The sequence below is a fragment of the Castanea sativa genome, chromosome 10, assembly GCF_040712315.1.
Source record: "Castanea sativa cultivar Marrone di Chiusa Pesio chromosome 10, ASM4071231v1".
Lineage (NCBI taxonomy): Eukaryota > Viridiplantae > Streptophyta > Magnoliopsida > Fagales > Fagaceae > Castanea > Castanea sativa.
Window position 1 is genome coordinate 26,167,773 of NC_134022.1, and position 14,621 is coordinate 26,182,393.

At 37.1% G+C, this 14,621-nt stretch overlaps 1 protein-coding gene across 1 annotated transcript; it reads right to left on the reverse strand.

The window, feature by feature from the left end:
* Nucleotides 1-6,721: 6,721 nt before the first annotated feature.
* On the reverse strand, nucleotides 6,722-9,356 carry LOC142611546 (epoxide hydrolase 3-like). The gene is made up of 3 exons (XM_075783610.1): nucleotides 8,892-9,356; nucleotides 7,187-7,428; nucleotides 6,722-6,968 (listed from the first exon to the last, which is right to left on the reverse strand). Exons 1-3 carry the CDS (start codon nucleotides 9,354-9,356, stop codon nucleotides 6,722-6,724), a joined length of 954 nt encoding a protein of 317 aa, XP_075639725.1.
* Between the last annotated feature and the right edge of the window lie 5,265 nt (nucleotides 9,357-14,621).

Here is a 14,621-nt window from a genome sequence, read left to right on the forward strand (position 1 = left end):
GAGCGCCGAGGTGGTTGCCTTTTCGGCGCAAAGGCGGGGTTGACATTCAAATGATGACAGATGAAGCTTGGGTCTACGCCCGGAGCCTCATAATGATCCTACGCAAAAACATCAATGTTGTCTTTCAGAAATTCCAACAAATCCATCTTCTCCTGGTGTGGCAAACGTATGCCAACTTGAAAGAATCTTTCAGGGTCATCCACTATCAAAAACTTCTCCAGACCCTCACAGAGAGCTTCCTCTCCTGTCACTGCACCGGGTGCTTCCGGAGCTGTTAATTGCTACAAGTCTTTGATGATCAAAGCCGAGGACTCGGCTTCTGTCTGATGCAGCACTACAACCGATATGTATTGCCTGGCCACCGACTGGCTACCAAGGATCTCTTCAACGTATTCTCCCAATGGGAATTTAACCTTAATATGCAAGGTAGAGGAGACAACACCCAAAGCGTGCAGCCATGGCCTGGCAAGGATGGCTGTATATGGGGAATACACGTCAACCACAATGAAATCCACCTCAACCGTTTCTGAGCCAGATTGAACGAACAAACGAATATGTCCCTTCGGTACAACGGCTTTACCTTCAAAGCTTATAAGTGGCGAGTCATAAGGAGTAAGATCCTCCAGCTTCAACCTTAGCCCTTTGAATAAATCAGGGTACATGATATCTGGACCGCTGCCCTGATCAATCATCACCCTTTTTACGTCATAATTCCCTATCCTAAGAGTGACCACAAGAGCATCATCGTGGGGTTGGATGGTCCCAACCTTATCCTCCTCTGAAAATCCCAAGACGGGTAAATCCACCTTCAACCTCTTCGGCCTGCAGCCTGCCTCTTCGGCCTGAGAATGCGAAATCGCCATCACCCTAGTGGGACATGAGCCGGTCCTGCCAGGCGCAGCAAAGATAACGTTAATTGTTCCCAATGCCGGCCGAGATGAATTATTCTTCTGATTATTTGAGCTGGACTGACTGCCCTGCCCGTTAGTTAGATAAAGGTGCTGCTTCAGTTTTCCTTTACTGACAAGCTGCTCTAAGTGGTTCCAAAGGGTCCAACACTTCTCGGTAGTATGACCCACGTCCTGATGGTACTGACAAAAGAGATTCTGATTTCTCTTCGCAGGGTCCCCCGCCATCTTACTAGGCCACCTGAAGTAGGGCTCCTTACGGACCTTTTCCAGTAGCTGGTGTACTAGTTCTCGGAACACAGTATTTACGGTCTGAGGTGCTGCTGAGCCAGACTGCTCGGTGTAATCTCTTCTCGGCTTGTTGTTGTGATATCTGTCCGATCTGAAATCCCTTCTCTCCTGCGGGATAACCTTCGCCTTACCCTTTCCTTGCTGTTGGTCTTCCTCTACTCTTTTGTATTCATTAATGCGATCCATGAGGCGACGTACGCTGCGGACGGGTTTTTGGTCAGGGACTTCCTCAAGTCGTGATCAGTAGGAAGGCCTACCTTAAAGGTGTTAATTGCCACCTCATCAAAGTCCCCATCTATCTCGTTAAACATCTCCCAATACCGGTCGGAGTATGCCTTCAACGCTTCACCCTCCCTCATGGCCAAAGATAACAGTGGGTCCAATAGTCGAGGAACTCTGCTACATGTGATAAACCGCGACGCAAATGTTCTGGTAAGCTCCCCAAACGAACCTACAGACCCCGATTTAAGGCCGTTGAACCACCTCATAACGATGGGTCCCAAGCTAGAGGGGAAGACTTTACACATCAAGGTCTCATTATGAGAATGCACCGCCATCCTCTGGTTAAAGTGACTCACATGCTCCACCGGATCAGTTCGGCCATTGTAGATGGTGAAGGTAGGTTGGGTAAACCTCCTAGGGAGCCTCCCCTTCTCAATCCTTCGTGAGAATGGCGATTTAGAGAGCTGGTGCAACGCCCGGCTCATAGCATCATTCCCCAAGCCCCTGGAAAGGAGCTTTTTGCGCCTACGAGCTGGTGGGTTGTCCTCCTCACAAGAGGACGTTGCGCTGGGGGGCGACCATGACCTCGAGTTGTAGCTACTTCCCCGGGCCTCCCCTGAAGAAGGATTAGATGAGGATGGTGAATGCTTCCATCTGACACGGCACAATTTCCTTTTAAGATGATTAATCTCCTTCTGCATGGCCTTAGCACCATCATCGTGGGTAGTGCTGCCTCCGCCATGAGTATGGCTCGCTCTAGGGTATTCCGTGTGAACGCTTCCCTCTTGATCCCTCTGACGCTCGAGACGCTCGAAAAGATCCTTAGGTTGTGATCCTTGAAACTCTACGTGCTGTGAACCTAAGCCTGCCATAATATTCCAGCTCCTTTCAAACTAGAAATTCCCACAAATGGCGCCAATTGTAAGCGCACAATTGCACCTGGACCCAAAGACAGCTGTGGGCTCAAGCCCAATGAGCCTTAAACAATGAGATTTATAGAGTGTGGATCTGAAATCTAGCTAGGGGTACTGGAAATTTAACAAACAGGCTAAGGTGTAAAAATACTTGCGAATAGTGAAAGATTTATTGTAAAGAAGCTTCCTCGGACATCAGCCGAGGACGGTTTTTGTATTATTTCTCTTTCTTTCTTTCTTGAAGGTTACAATTCTTAGTTTCTTTCTTGGTAATTGATCGATCTTCTTTTTCTTTGGCCTTTACTCCCCTTAAATACTTCTTCTCTTGGTGCTTTGTCCACGTGTTGCCCAAATCTTCCCCCCCTCTCTGACACCATCTTCTTCAAGTGTTTAAATAGTAACCAGAAGGTTCGGCTGTACTGTTCAAGGGTCACTTCCCTATTAATGCGGCTAGGGAGGTAGGTGCATGATCTTTAATGTGGAGGTGGCAACCTTTTCCTAAGATATTTCTCTAACACCGGTGCATCTAGAGAGTGCAGGGATCCCTCCTTTTAACCAGCAGTCTTTCTGAAACTATGTCTTGATCTTTCTAACGAATCTCCGAGTCCTCCTAGGTCTATCCGAGGAGAAATTCATGCTCGGATGTATCCTCGGACCCTCGGCGTATGGGCCGATTTGCAGTATTAACAAGCTTTTAATCAAGAACGGATTGGCCCTCCTTGTTAAAGCCCAAAGGACCAAATGCCTGCTCGGGTCCTTTTGCTCCCCACAGTACTTTTAATACAACTATTAAGAATACTTTGTCTAACCCAAAGGATTAAAAAAATAAAAACAAAAATGATTAAAGTCTCATAGTTTAACATTGATCACTATAAAAAATCAAATTCTAACGTGCAAAACAACTAATTATTAAACCAAATCAATGAGATAAAGAAAAAGAACTCATGATAAAAAATTGGAATACCAAACTACCTAAATATGCATAAAAGTTGATACAAATTTACCAAGAAGATTAAAAAAAAAAAATGATGTGACAAGTAAATCAACAATAACAAAAAGATCCATTAGTAAAAAAAAAGTGGTTGAAACAATAAAAAAAATCCACCAAAAGAGAAACAAAATTGGAGAAAGAGAGTAAGTATTGACCTTTTTGTTGTGGACAACTTGGAAGGAATAGGGAAGAAAGGTGGAAATGAATAGTAAGAAGAAATTTATATGAAAATTAAGATGGAAGAGGAAGGGTGGAGGTTGATGAAAAGTTGAACAAAGTAAAACTGTAGAATTTAAGAAGTTATAAAGGGAAAAATTTTAAGAATCTAAAGAGAATCAAATGAAAATTAAAAAAAAAAAAATTTATTGGAGTGGATGAAAGATTGAACTAAAAAGACAATAGTTGAAGAAGATGAAAAATTGAACAAAGTAAAAATTGCAAAAAATAATACTGGAGTAATAATAATAATAAGAAAAATTTATATATAGTATAAATTATTACAAAACTTCATTTATTATATATAGTATAGATATGATTTTTTTTTTTTGAGAAGATATAGTATAGATGTGTATAGATATTGTTTTTTGTTTTTTATTCTTCATTTTTTCATTATTTAATTATAAACATCTAAATTAGAGTAAATGAATATATAAAGGCAAGATTTTATGTAATGGTAAAACTACCAAAGATGAATGTGTAAAGTCAATAATTTAATTATATATATGTAGGGATACAATTTGTACCCAATCCAACCACTAAATGGACCGAGGCCCAAAGAGACTTATACAATAAAAAATGTAGAGTGTGGGCTTGAAACCTAGGTTTATGGATATTGGATAACAAACAAACAGGCTCGATTGCCGCAACTACGCAATTAGAATATAAGAATAACAGAAATTCTCCTCAGGTGTAAGCCGAGGATGATTGAGATTGCTTTTCCCTCTTTTTAATGAAGTATCTTAATCAAGAGGCAAACAAGTCCCTCTCTCTTTCCTCCTTCCTTTCATTTTATATCTCTCCTTCTTCTTCCCTTTATCTTCCAAGTGTAGCACAAATTATCAATTGGGATACTTGTCCCATCCACCGCCCTCTTCCAGTCTTCAAACAATAGCTGCAAGGCTGAACCTCACTGTTCAGAGGTCATTTCCCTATTAATGCGGCTAGGGAGGTAGGTGTAGGGTTTTTAATGCGATGGTGGCAGTTTTTTCCCTTGATATTTCTCATATGTTACTTCTCTCCACAACCATATGAAACACATCATTACCCACCAGACCTTCCAGAATTCTCTCCCAAAGCATGATGACACATCATACGGTTTTTAGCTGACTTGGCCGAAGAGACGCCTCTCCTTTGACGACCTCATTAATCTATCTAGCACGAATCGACTTGTGGGCTTTGAAGGCTCTGCTCGGACAGACTTGTACCACCAAACTAGGCCCAAGACCCAAATGTATATTTTAATCATTTCACCCCCACAATATAAAATTAGGTTTTATTTTTTTGAGAAACAAACACACAAAAGGGAGAGGGAAAAGGGTTCTAACACAGAGGCACACCACAACTCCACTCAAAAGCTATGGTAACCTTTAAGGAAGAGTGGGGCAGGTTATACTACACATAACATATTCTCTTAAGCAACATGGGACAATTGGTAGGTGCTTTTGGATATAAATGAAATCGTTGACATTTTGATGTGTTTGATTTGTTGCTGATGTTGGTAGTGATTACAAAGCATCTCATAATGGCCCAATAAGATCCATCTTTGATTTTTTTTTTTTTTTTGTTGATAAAAATATTTGATTATTCTCCATAATCACAAATGATTGATTCCTGAAAATGGCATGGTGTGAGCACATGCTGCACATCCTTGATAATGAAGTAACAACTACAAATAACAAATCGAATTAGGATGGATATTGCACCGAGTGCAATTCACCATTTTCCCTCACAAATTTTTTTCACTTTTCACCTTTTATTCTTTTCTCCATTTATTTATTTTTTCTTTTAGCTCATCTCTCTCTCCGATTACGCCCATCAGATCTCCTCTTTCTCCCATCCCTTTCTGCCTAGCTTCACCAACCCAAGCCCCAAGCTGCCGCCGCTGCCCATCTTCATTCTCTCTTTGCTGTGATTGGGTTTTTTTTTTGTTTTGTTTTTTTTGTTTTTTTTTTGTGTATGTGTTTTCATATGGGTTTGGTGGTTGTGATGGTGGTTGATTTTAGCTATGGTAGTGGTGGTGGATGATTTTGGCAATGGGTTTGTGGATTTTGGTTGTGGTAGTGGTGGATGATTTTGGCTTTGGCAGTGGGTTTTGTAGATTTTTGCTATGGGTTTCATGGTTTATGGTTGTGATTGTGGTTGTGGCAATGGTAGTGGGTTGTGCTGGCTGGTGGTGGTGAGGGGTTGGGATTGTGGTTGTGGTTGTGGTTTTGTTTTTGTTTTTGTTTTTGTTTTTTTTCTTCTTCGTTGTGTTGTGGTTGCCAGAGTAGAGTGGTGGTTGTGGTCATTGGTGGAGGTGGCTGTGGTGTTTGTTTGTTTGTTTGTTATTTTATTTTATTGTGTTGTTTATGTTATTTTATTGTATTGAAAGCGAAAATAAAACCATCGATATTAGTTGTTTTGTAAAATGAAAAGGTAAAATAGATAAAATAGCTTTTGGTAGACCAAATAACTAAAGTTAGGACTCTACCAATGTGAAGTAGTATATAAATTCCCAATTCAAGAACGCTTCCTCGTTCATTTCTCGCTAAAAACAATAGGTATTCATCTTGAAGTTTTAATTCTAGGAATTTACAACACATTCTTTAATTTGCAGGACAAAGTTTTGCTTCACATCATTTTGAAACTATTTTTTCTGGCTGAAGGTGATTTATAAATTATTCATATATATATTATTTAAAGAAGTTACGTGACTCGTTTGAAGAGTCATGGAACTAAAGCTACATATGGATACATGGGAGACTGCACATTTTACCTAAAGATCTCAAGATTACGTACGCTAATGATAATGAAAAAAAAAACAAATGCCAGAGCTTTTGTTCTGAAGACAAGGGCCTCGGCCGACAAAACGTAAAGCTTGATGTTGGTTAATTTTCAAGATAAAGGTATTTAATTTCATGCTTTTATGAAATTTGCTCACATGAAACCTGGATCTCACCAGGTGCAGAAGATGTTATTGATAGATTCTACGTTACATGCTTATTTAATTTTCAAGCAAGAAGTAATCAGATATCCCATGCAACTGAAGCAAACATGACGAGGCCGAGCTAACCTCTAGGAAGACCATGGTGAATTATCAATTAGACACATAATTGGCACGCCTAAGGTGAAGTATCAGTTCCACTTCATATAAAAAAATGCAAGAATTACGTGCCAATTAATGTGGCTAATGGTAATCAGAACTTCTTGATAAAGTCATGAATGTGTGCGTTGACCTCCTCTGGCTTTTCTTGATTGATAAAGTGGGCTGCTCCTTCAATTACAACTACATCTTGAAGATTTGGCACCTCTTGCTTGAAGCCACCATTGTGTATATATTCTTTTACACCTGGGACGGTATACGTGAGGTCCAGGTCGCCCACAATGAACTTTACAGGCACTTTGATCTTCAGTCCAGTCCATGGTGCTGTGAGCTCCCAGGATCTGCAAGAAGAGAAAATTGCTAATGTTTTTATAGTTTCAAGCAAATATACTCTCTCATAGATGCTAATCTCAATCTCAAAATTGCTGCCTAGACGGTTTTGGCTGCTTGTTCAAAAGTCAGTGGAGGTTTAAGTCTTACTCAGATGAATGTATACTAGCCATGGATATTGTGCATAATACGCTATCAAAATCAAACAAAAAAGAAGCACGAAACGTACAGTTTCAAAGCGCGATAATAGTTCAATCCTCCAGTGAAGCCTGTCTTTTTAAATATTCTGCCATAGTAGTCAGTATCTTCTTCTGACAACCAAGGGGACAAGGTCTCTGGAGTTTTAAGTAGACCACTTAGTCCAATTTCTTTAGGAAATAATGGAGGACTTGGATCCCTATTTAAAAGAAGATTCTTAAATAGTAGTGAAGTATCCAGGTTAGCAAAATTCTTTTCGGTCTCTCCAGGTTCCTGCAGGGGAATTAAATAACTTCATGTGCAGGGGAATTAAATAACTTCATGTAAGAATTAAGATGAGTTACATATAGAAAATTGAAACAAAATAAAGATTTGAGAATCATGGCAATGATTATGATTAGTCTACATATAAGTTTTAATAGAATTTAAAGACAAACAAATAAAAATAACAAGCTTGTAATCTTATTTATATGCATGAGATATATTTATAAATATGTTTAACTAAACGCGTATTAAAATTTACTATGTTTATATATATATATATATATATATATATATATATATATATATATATATATATATATATATATATATATATGAAAATATAAAATATCTACCGATAAAATAAATATAAGTTTATTTGAAACAAATGATTTTTTTTTTTAATTGTTATCTATAAAATTATCAATTTTAGTTTGCCCAACCACTATCTGCATAATAATAATAATAATAATAATAATAATAATAATAATAATAATAATAATAATAATAATAATAATATAACACTCTAAAAAAATGAATCAATTATGGTGATTTATTTTTTAAGGTTTATTAATTTTACTTATATGGTTTTCTCTCTTAATAACTCATTTAATATGAAGAAATTAAGAAAATTAAATTGGGCTCTAGTTTTGTAGTGTAGTAAATGATTGTATCAAATTTATAAAAATTAGATGTGACACATGACATAAATTAGATTCCAATTTGAGATATACTAAGATTTTATTTCATTCGATTTGGATATGAAGGATTATGAGGAATTGTACACAATTTAACTCGAATTTTAGGATAAATTACCGATTGTAACAAAATTATAATCCCTTAGAAAATAACGAATATATTAATCAACTAACCAAAAAGCCAAAAAAGAAAAAAAAAATTCAATTAACCAATATTTCCAAATAGTATATCAATTTTTTAGTGTGATGATAAAAGATTAAATGGATATTAAACCATTCTTTTAAGGCTTGTGGTTTGCTGCGGACCTAGGCCTCATAGACATCATTATCGAGTGCGATGCTCAACAGGTGGTCAGGTACTTAGGTAGGCAGATTGCACCCTCGAGTTCTATCTATTTAATTGTGGATGGAATTTGGGGAGGACTGAAGAGTTTCAAAGATTGGGAGATAATCCATACCCGAAGAAACAGCAACCAAGCTGCTCACATTTTGGCTAGGCAAGCCAAATTTCTTGATGATTGTAATATCTGGATAGAAGATACTTCGCCCAGCATTGTTGACCAAATTCGAATTGATGTAACCCAGTGTAATCCTATTTTAAGTTAATGAAAGTGTTGAATGGGTCATTATCAAAAAAAAAAAAGAGAAGTGTCGACCCAATTGATTTTTAATATTTAGCATAGTAGATAATCAAAGAAATACAAGACTCCTAGAATTGCAATAGTGCGTTTTATACGACCAACCAAATTTATCAAAGAGTTAAGGTGAATTACGCACTTGAAACCTGCAAACGTAGTAATCATCACCAAACGCAGCTCTAAATCCATCCACAGGATTAATAGTTGGGTTCCTAGGAAACCACACCACACTCATGTTGATCAGTGCTTTGATTCGGTCAGGCCTGAACAAGCAAAAATTCCAGGCTATTATAGCTCCCCAGTCATGGCCAACCAAGAAGACCTGGTCGATACCCAGATGGTCAATAAGGCCAACAAGGTCACCGATGATGTGAAACACGGTGTAGGAGGCGGCGGAGGGCGGAGCATCAGTGTCACCATAGCCACGGAGGTCAGGGGCAATGCAACGGTAGCCATGGGAAGAGAGGGAGAGAAGCTGGTGGCGCCATGAGTACCAAAGTTCAGGGAAGCCATGGAGGAAGAGAATCACTGGACCTGTCCCTATTGACGCGACGTGCATGTTAATGCCATTTGCGGCTATGGTTGTGTGCTCTATCTTTTCCATCGATTGTCCACTCTCTAATCTCTATGCGACGCTGATGGCGCGGGTGTTCCCTTTTTTATATTTTTGTTTGAGTTGGTGCCTCACTATTTTTGACTAGAAAATGATAAGTTTCTAACTTTTAATAATGATGAAGGCGAGTTTTCCTAAATAATTGATTTTTTCTTTTAAAGAAGATCCTAAATAATTGCTTTGATTATGTCAACAGCGTGATTGGTATATATAGTTTATACTTTCTAAGGTGATTTAGTTTTTACTATTTAAGTCAAAATATAAATAAAAAGTCAGCTTATATAATTCTTTTTAAAACCATTTCACAAATGTATTTTTATCCGGCTGATATTTTTAACTTAATAAAATAAGTTATCAAATGCTTTTTTCTCAAAAAATATAAAGTTATCAAATGTTTTTTTTTTTTATAAATCCAGCTGTGTTTTTTTTATCAAAAAAAAAAAAAAAAAACTTATGTCAAATAAACAGGCATCTTGGAACATTGGCATCAAATATGCTAAATGCTAAGAGTGTGTTTGTTTGGAGGTGAAATAGGGTGAATGAAAAACTTTGGAGAAAAAATGAGAAGGGAAACTTCTTTGAGTGTGTTTAGTTGGTAGGGAGGAAGGAAAATAAATGGTGAGACCCAAGTGTTTTCTCTTCGAGCCTACTAAAAAGTTTTCTATCCAAAATAGAGAGAAAACTGAAGGGAGAAAATAAAGTTGCTTAATGGACAAAAATACCCTTGTCCAGTTCCCTTTTTTTTTTTGGGGTGTTGGGCACGTTGCCTCTTCTTTTTTCTTTTTTTTTTCCTCTACAGGTTTTTTTTTTTTTTTTTTTTTTTTTTTTTTTTTTTTTTTGCATTTTTTGATTTCCTGGGCTGAGAGTGGCATGTTGCCTCTTTTTTTCTTTTTTTTTTCCTAGACATTGCTTCTTTTCCCTTTTTTTATTATGTGGGAGAAAATAAAGCTGTTTTTCTTCTTCTTTTTTTTTTTGTTTAACTAGATATAATTTTTATTTTTTTAATAAATTGGGTGATTATTTTTTTTTTGGTTGCTTATCACTTTTTTGTTTTAATTGGACATCATTTTTTAAAAAGGGTATATGAGTAAATTTATATAAACTCACTTTTTCTATTTCTCCACTTTCCCACTCTCAACCAAACAAAAAGAAGAGAAATTAAAATTTTTTTTTTCTATTCTCTCACTTTTCCATCCTCCCACTATTTTCTATCCTCCTACTTTTTCACCCCTCTAACGAAATGGACCCTAAATGTTTTTTTTTTTTTTGAGAAATAATTATAACATGCTACTAACCCCACATTTCGAATCCTTTTTTCCTAGACCCCCAAGCACTTTGTACATGAAGATGTGTCAATTCAGCTACAAGGCCTTTGACAACCCTAAATGTTTAGTATTTAGCACACTAAACACTATAAACTATATTCCATCACACGTACTAAAGACCAAAAAAAATAAATTGGCATGAACTATAGCTCCCAATAGAATGACATGACATCCAATGCAAAAAATCTTGGGTCTTTTTTTATTCAACTCTCCCTCTCTCTCTATCTCTCTCTCTCTCCTAATAATAAAATATTCATTATCTTCTCTCTCACTTGTCACACTGTCTCTTGGGGGCTGTTTGGTTTTTTTTTTTATCACTCATCACTTCTCACTCAATTTTCATCACTCATCACTCATCACTCATTATTCGTCACTCATCACTTAAAATACCACAATTTCCTTAACACACTTATTTGGCACATCATTTTCAACTTCTCATAGCTCAATTTTTTGTATTTTTGTGAGACCCATAACCAAGCACCATGTCAGTGAATTCTGTTAGTCTACCCGCTTCACACTCATTTCACTTCATCTTCTTTACAACTCATTTCATTTTGCCACCACCACAGGGCCAAAGTGCAACCAAAGAACCTAGCAAAGGAACCTACAACAATCACAATGCCACTGTTTCTCCCAAAATTTGTCCTTCAGCCCTGTTTCTCCTAAAACCCTCAACGAACCCAACAAAGGAAATCCACCTCTGACCTCACCCAGCGCCGATCTCCACTGTGAGCGAGATTTATTTTTTTGAGCTAATCTTGATTGAATTCGAGTGGGTCTAAATCTTCATCCTTCACCCCAGTCATGCCAACCAATTCGACGACGTCGTCCAACCCAAACTCGACCACTGCTCAAATCGGCGATGACATAGAGAAGAACCCAGCGAAGGGGAGCCACCTACAAGCGTCACCCCCCTACGTTGGACGATCTCGCCGTTCTTTGGGTCTCTTTCCATCTGGGTTTTGTTTCCCAACAACACCATCAAACCAGACCCATCTCTGATCTAAGACCACCCAAATCCAAATCCAAATTCCATTTGTCAAACCCTCAAACCTAAATCAACCAAATCCCCAAATCCACAAACAATTACAAAGGAAGGAACTTTCAGCTCAAAGAAAAAAGAGAAAATTGAGCAAATAAATAGAAAGAAAATAAAAAAGAAAAAGGGTTTCAAAAAGAAGGTGGAGCTTGAAAAGTTTGTTTCTTGATTTTTTTTTATGGGTTTGAGACATCCTTACCTGGTCATGGAGTGCAGCGAAGACCAAAATTATTATGTGATGAAGAACAAAAAAAAAAAAAGAGAAGAAAGAAAGAACTAAATGGAGTGCAGCAAACAAAGAAATAAGAGCATTTGCATCAGCACATGCAAAATTTTCTTCTATTTTACACTAAAAAACCTACTTTTTCTATTTTACACCCCCACTTTTACAAACCCCTCACATCAGTTGTTTATTATACACGTTTGCTCAAATAAAATATTTATTTCCTTCCCACCTTCATCTCTCTCACAGCCACCGACACAGCCACTGGAATCCATAGAAAACCAGTTAAAAAAAAAAACCCAATCAAAAAAATCCAACACAACTTGGCACAGCCACCATCGACGCCTCCGGCCTCCAATCACACCGGAATCCAAAGAAAACCAGAAAAAAAAAACCCAATCAAAAAACCCACCAAACCCACCGATCCGTCGAGCCTCACCCTCACCCAAACCCATTCATCGCCCACCGATCAGCCACCCTTCAACAAACCCACCAATTAGTCGAGCCTTACCCACACCAGGAAAAAAAAAAAAAAAAAAAAACCAACGAATCGGAGCAAGATTGACGCCTCGCATCACCGCCCCCTCTTCGCGATGGCCGTCCGGCGACTCGGCTTGCTCGACCTTGCTCTTATCGGCGGCGACGGCGATCGGTGGCTAGAGGAAAAAAATGGATGAGATGAGAGAATGAGAGAGGTGCTGTGTCTGAGAGAGAGAGAGAGACAGAGAGACAGAGGGAGGTGAGAGTCAGTTGGGAGGAGAGAGAAAAAACAATAAAAAAAACATATACACCTGCTACAGTACCCGTGTAAATTTACACGGTACTGTAGCACAGTGGATGATATAGATGAGTTTAAATGAGTTTAGAGGGATTGATGTAGGGGCTTTTTTGTTTAAAATGTGTAAAATTAATGATTTTTTCTCATTTTGCACATTTATACCCACTTATCCATCCACTGATGTGGATGCTCTAAGAGAGTCAAAAAGAAAGAAAAGTGGAGGAGAAAGAAAAGTAGAAAAAGATAGAAAAGTGGAGAGTGACCGGTGGGAGAGAGAAGAGGAAAGTTACTTGACAAGAAAAGTGGGTCCTAGTTATGTGTTTTTAATTATGAAAATGCTATTGGAAATAGAGTTTTGAAAACGGAAAACACCTAAAATGTGTTTTTAGTTTCTATAACTCATCACTCAAAAATCAGAAAATTAAGTGATGGAAACAAAAACAGGAAACACAGTCAAACAAGCTTTCTTAGAGTGGGTCTCACTTATTTTGAGTTATGGGTGATAGAAACAGAGTTATGGGTGATGGAACCACAAAATCCAAACAGCCCATTAGTTTCTCTCTTCTCCTTCACTTCTCTCACCCATTACTCTCTAATCTCTCGGACTCTCTCCTCCTCTGCTCTTCTTTGTCTCTCTCAATCGAAAGCTTGGGTTTTGCATAGAAAGCATGGGTATCGCTCTCTCTCTGCCAATTTCCTCACACAAATTCCCTCACTGAAGCTCTTTTCATTTGGTTGGCATTTTAGGCTGGTTGGGTATTTGTTGCATACTATTTAGATGTTTTGCATAATTTTAGGATCATAATAAGTTGTTGAATAGTATTAGGATCAATTGCATTTGTAATTTGCATTTTATAGGAGCTAGTCCTTGAGTTTTATCAGGATAGGTTGTTCCTAAAATGCCTAAAGTGATGAGAAAAATATGGATAGAAATCTGTTGAGGTCGAGGATTCTATTGGTCAATCCTAATTTATTTTGAGTGTTTTTTATAATTGTTGAATTGACAAGTTTTTATTGATTCTCATTTCGAATTATCATCGATACCCTTTTTTTACATAATAATAACTTATTACCTCGATAGTTCCGAATTTTATTGTGACTCTAAAACTTAGGACATATTTGATACACTTAATGAGGATTGCAATAGGAATGGTAATCTTTAATATTGTTAATAAAATGTGTTGTAATGGAATAACTAAACATGTTCATAAGTTTGGTTGTGAGTTGTAATATTAGAATAAAATTTAAAATATATTTTAGGAAATATCTTTCTCATACAATTATATTTTCTAAAAAATGATACTTTTTAATTTGAGAGAGAGGTTAGTCATTTTTTTATGAATTTTTATTTTCATAATTGTTATTGCATATGAAAAGTTTGTTTATTTATAAATATATTAATTTTAGAAATTATTATACCTACTAAGAAATAAATATTACAACTCTATTAAAGAGAAATAATAATTCCTCATTTTAAAGAATAGATATTCATAAAGAATGACTATTCCCTTTAATAAAAACATAATCAAATTACTAAATAACTAAATTATAAAAATAACTATTACAGTTTACCAAATATACCCTTATTGTTTTGACATTCTTACACCAAGTAAACATGTCTAACATCCGCATTCCGCAATGACACCCTGGATCAATTTGCAGCACTTTGTGCATGATTGAACAACACCCTTTGCTTGATTTAGATTCAAACTCTCAAAGGGTATTTTATATACAATATTCATTGTTATGGGGAACTTGAATTGTTGAAGATCAATTAGATAAGGAAAGTTCACCAACCCAATCTGTTGAGAAAGGTCGACTGTTAAGGAAAAGGCATCAACCCAATCAAGTCACATCCATGTAATCCATAAGATCAAATACAATTTCAGTG

Coding starts and splice junctions, on each gene's coding strand:
- LOC142611546 (XM_075783610.1), bottom strand. CDS start 9,356: ATGGAAAAGATAGAGCACACAACCATAGCCGCAAATGGCATTAACATG. Junction 7,429..8,891: donor ACTACGTTTGCAGGTTTCAA/GTGCGTAATTCA, acceptor ATTCCCCTGCAG/GAACCTGGAGAGACCGAAAA. Junction 6,969..7,186: donor TATTATCGCGCTTTGAAACT/GTACGTTTCGTG, acceptor CTCTTCTTGCAG/ATCCTGGGAGCTCACAGCAC.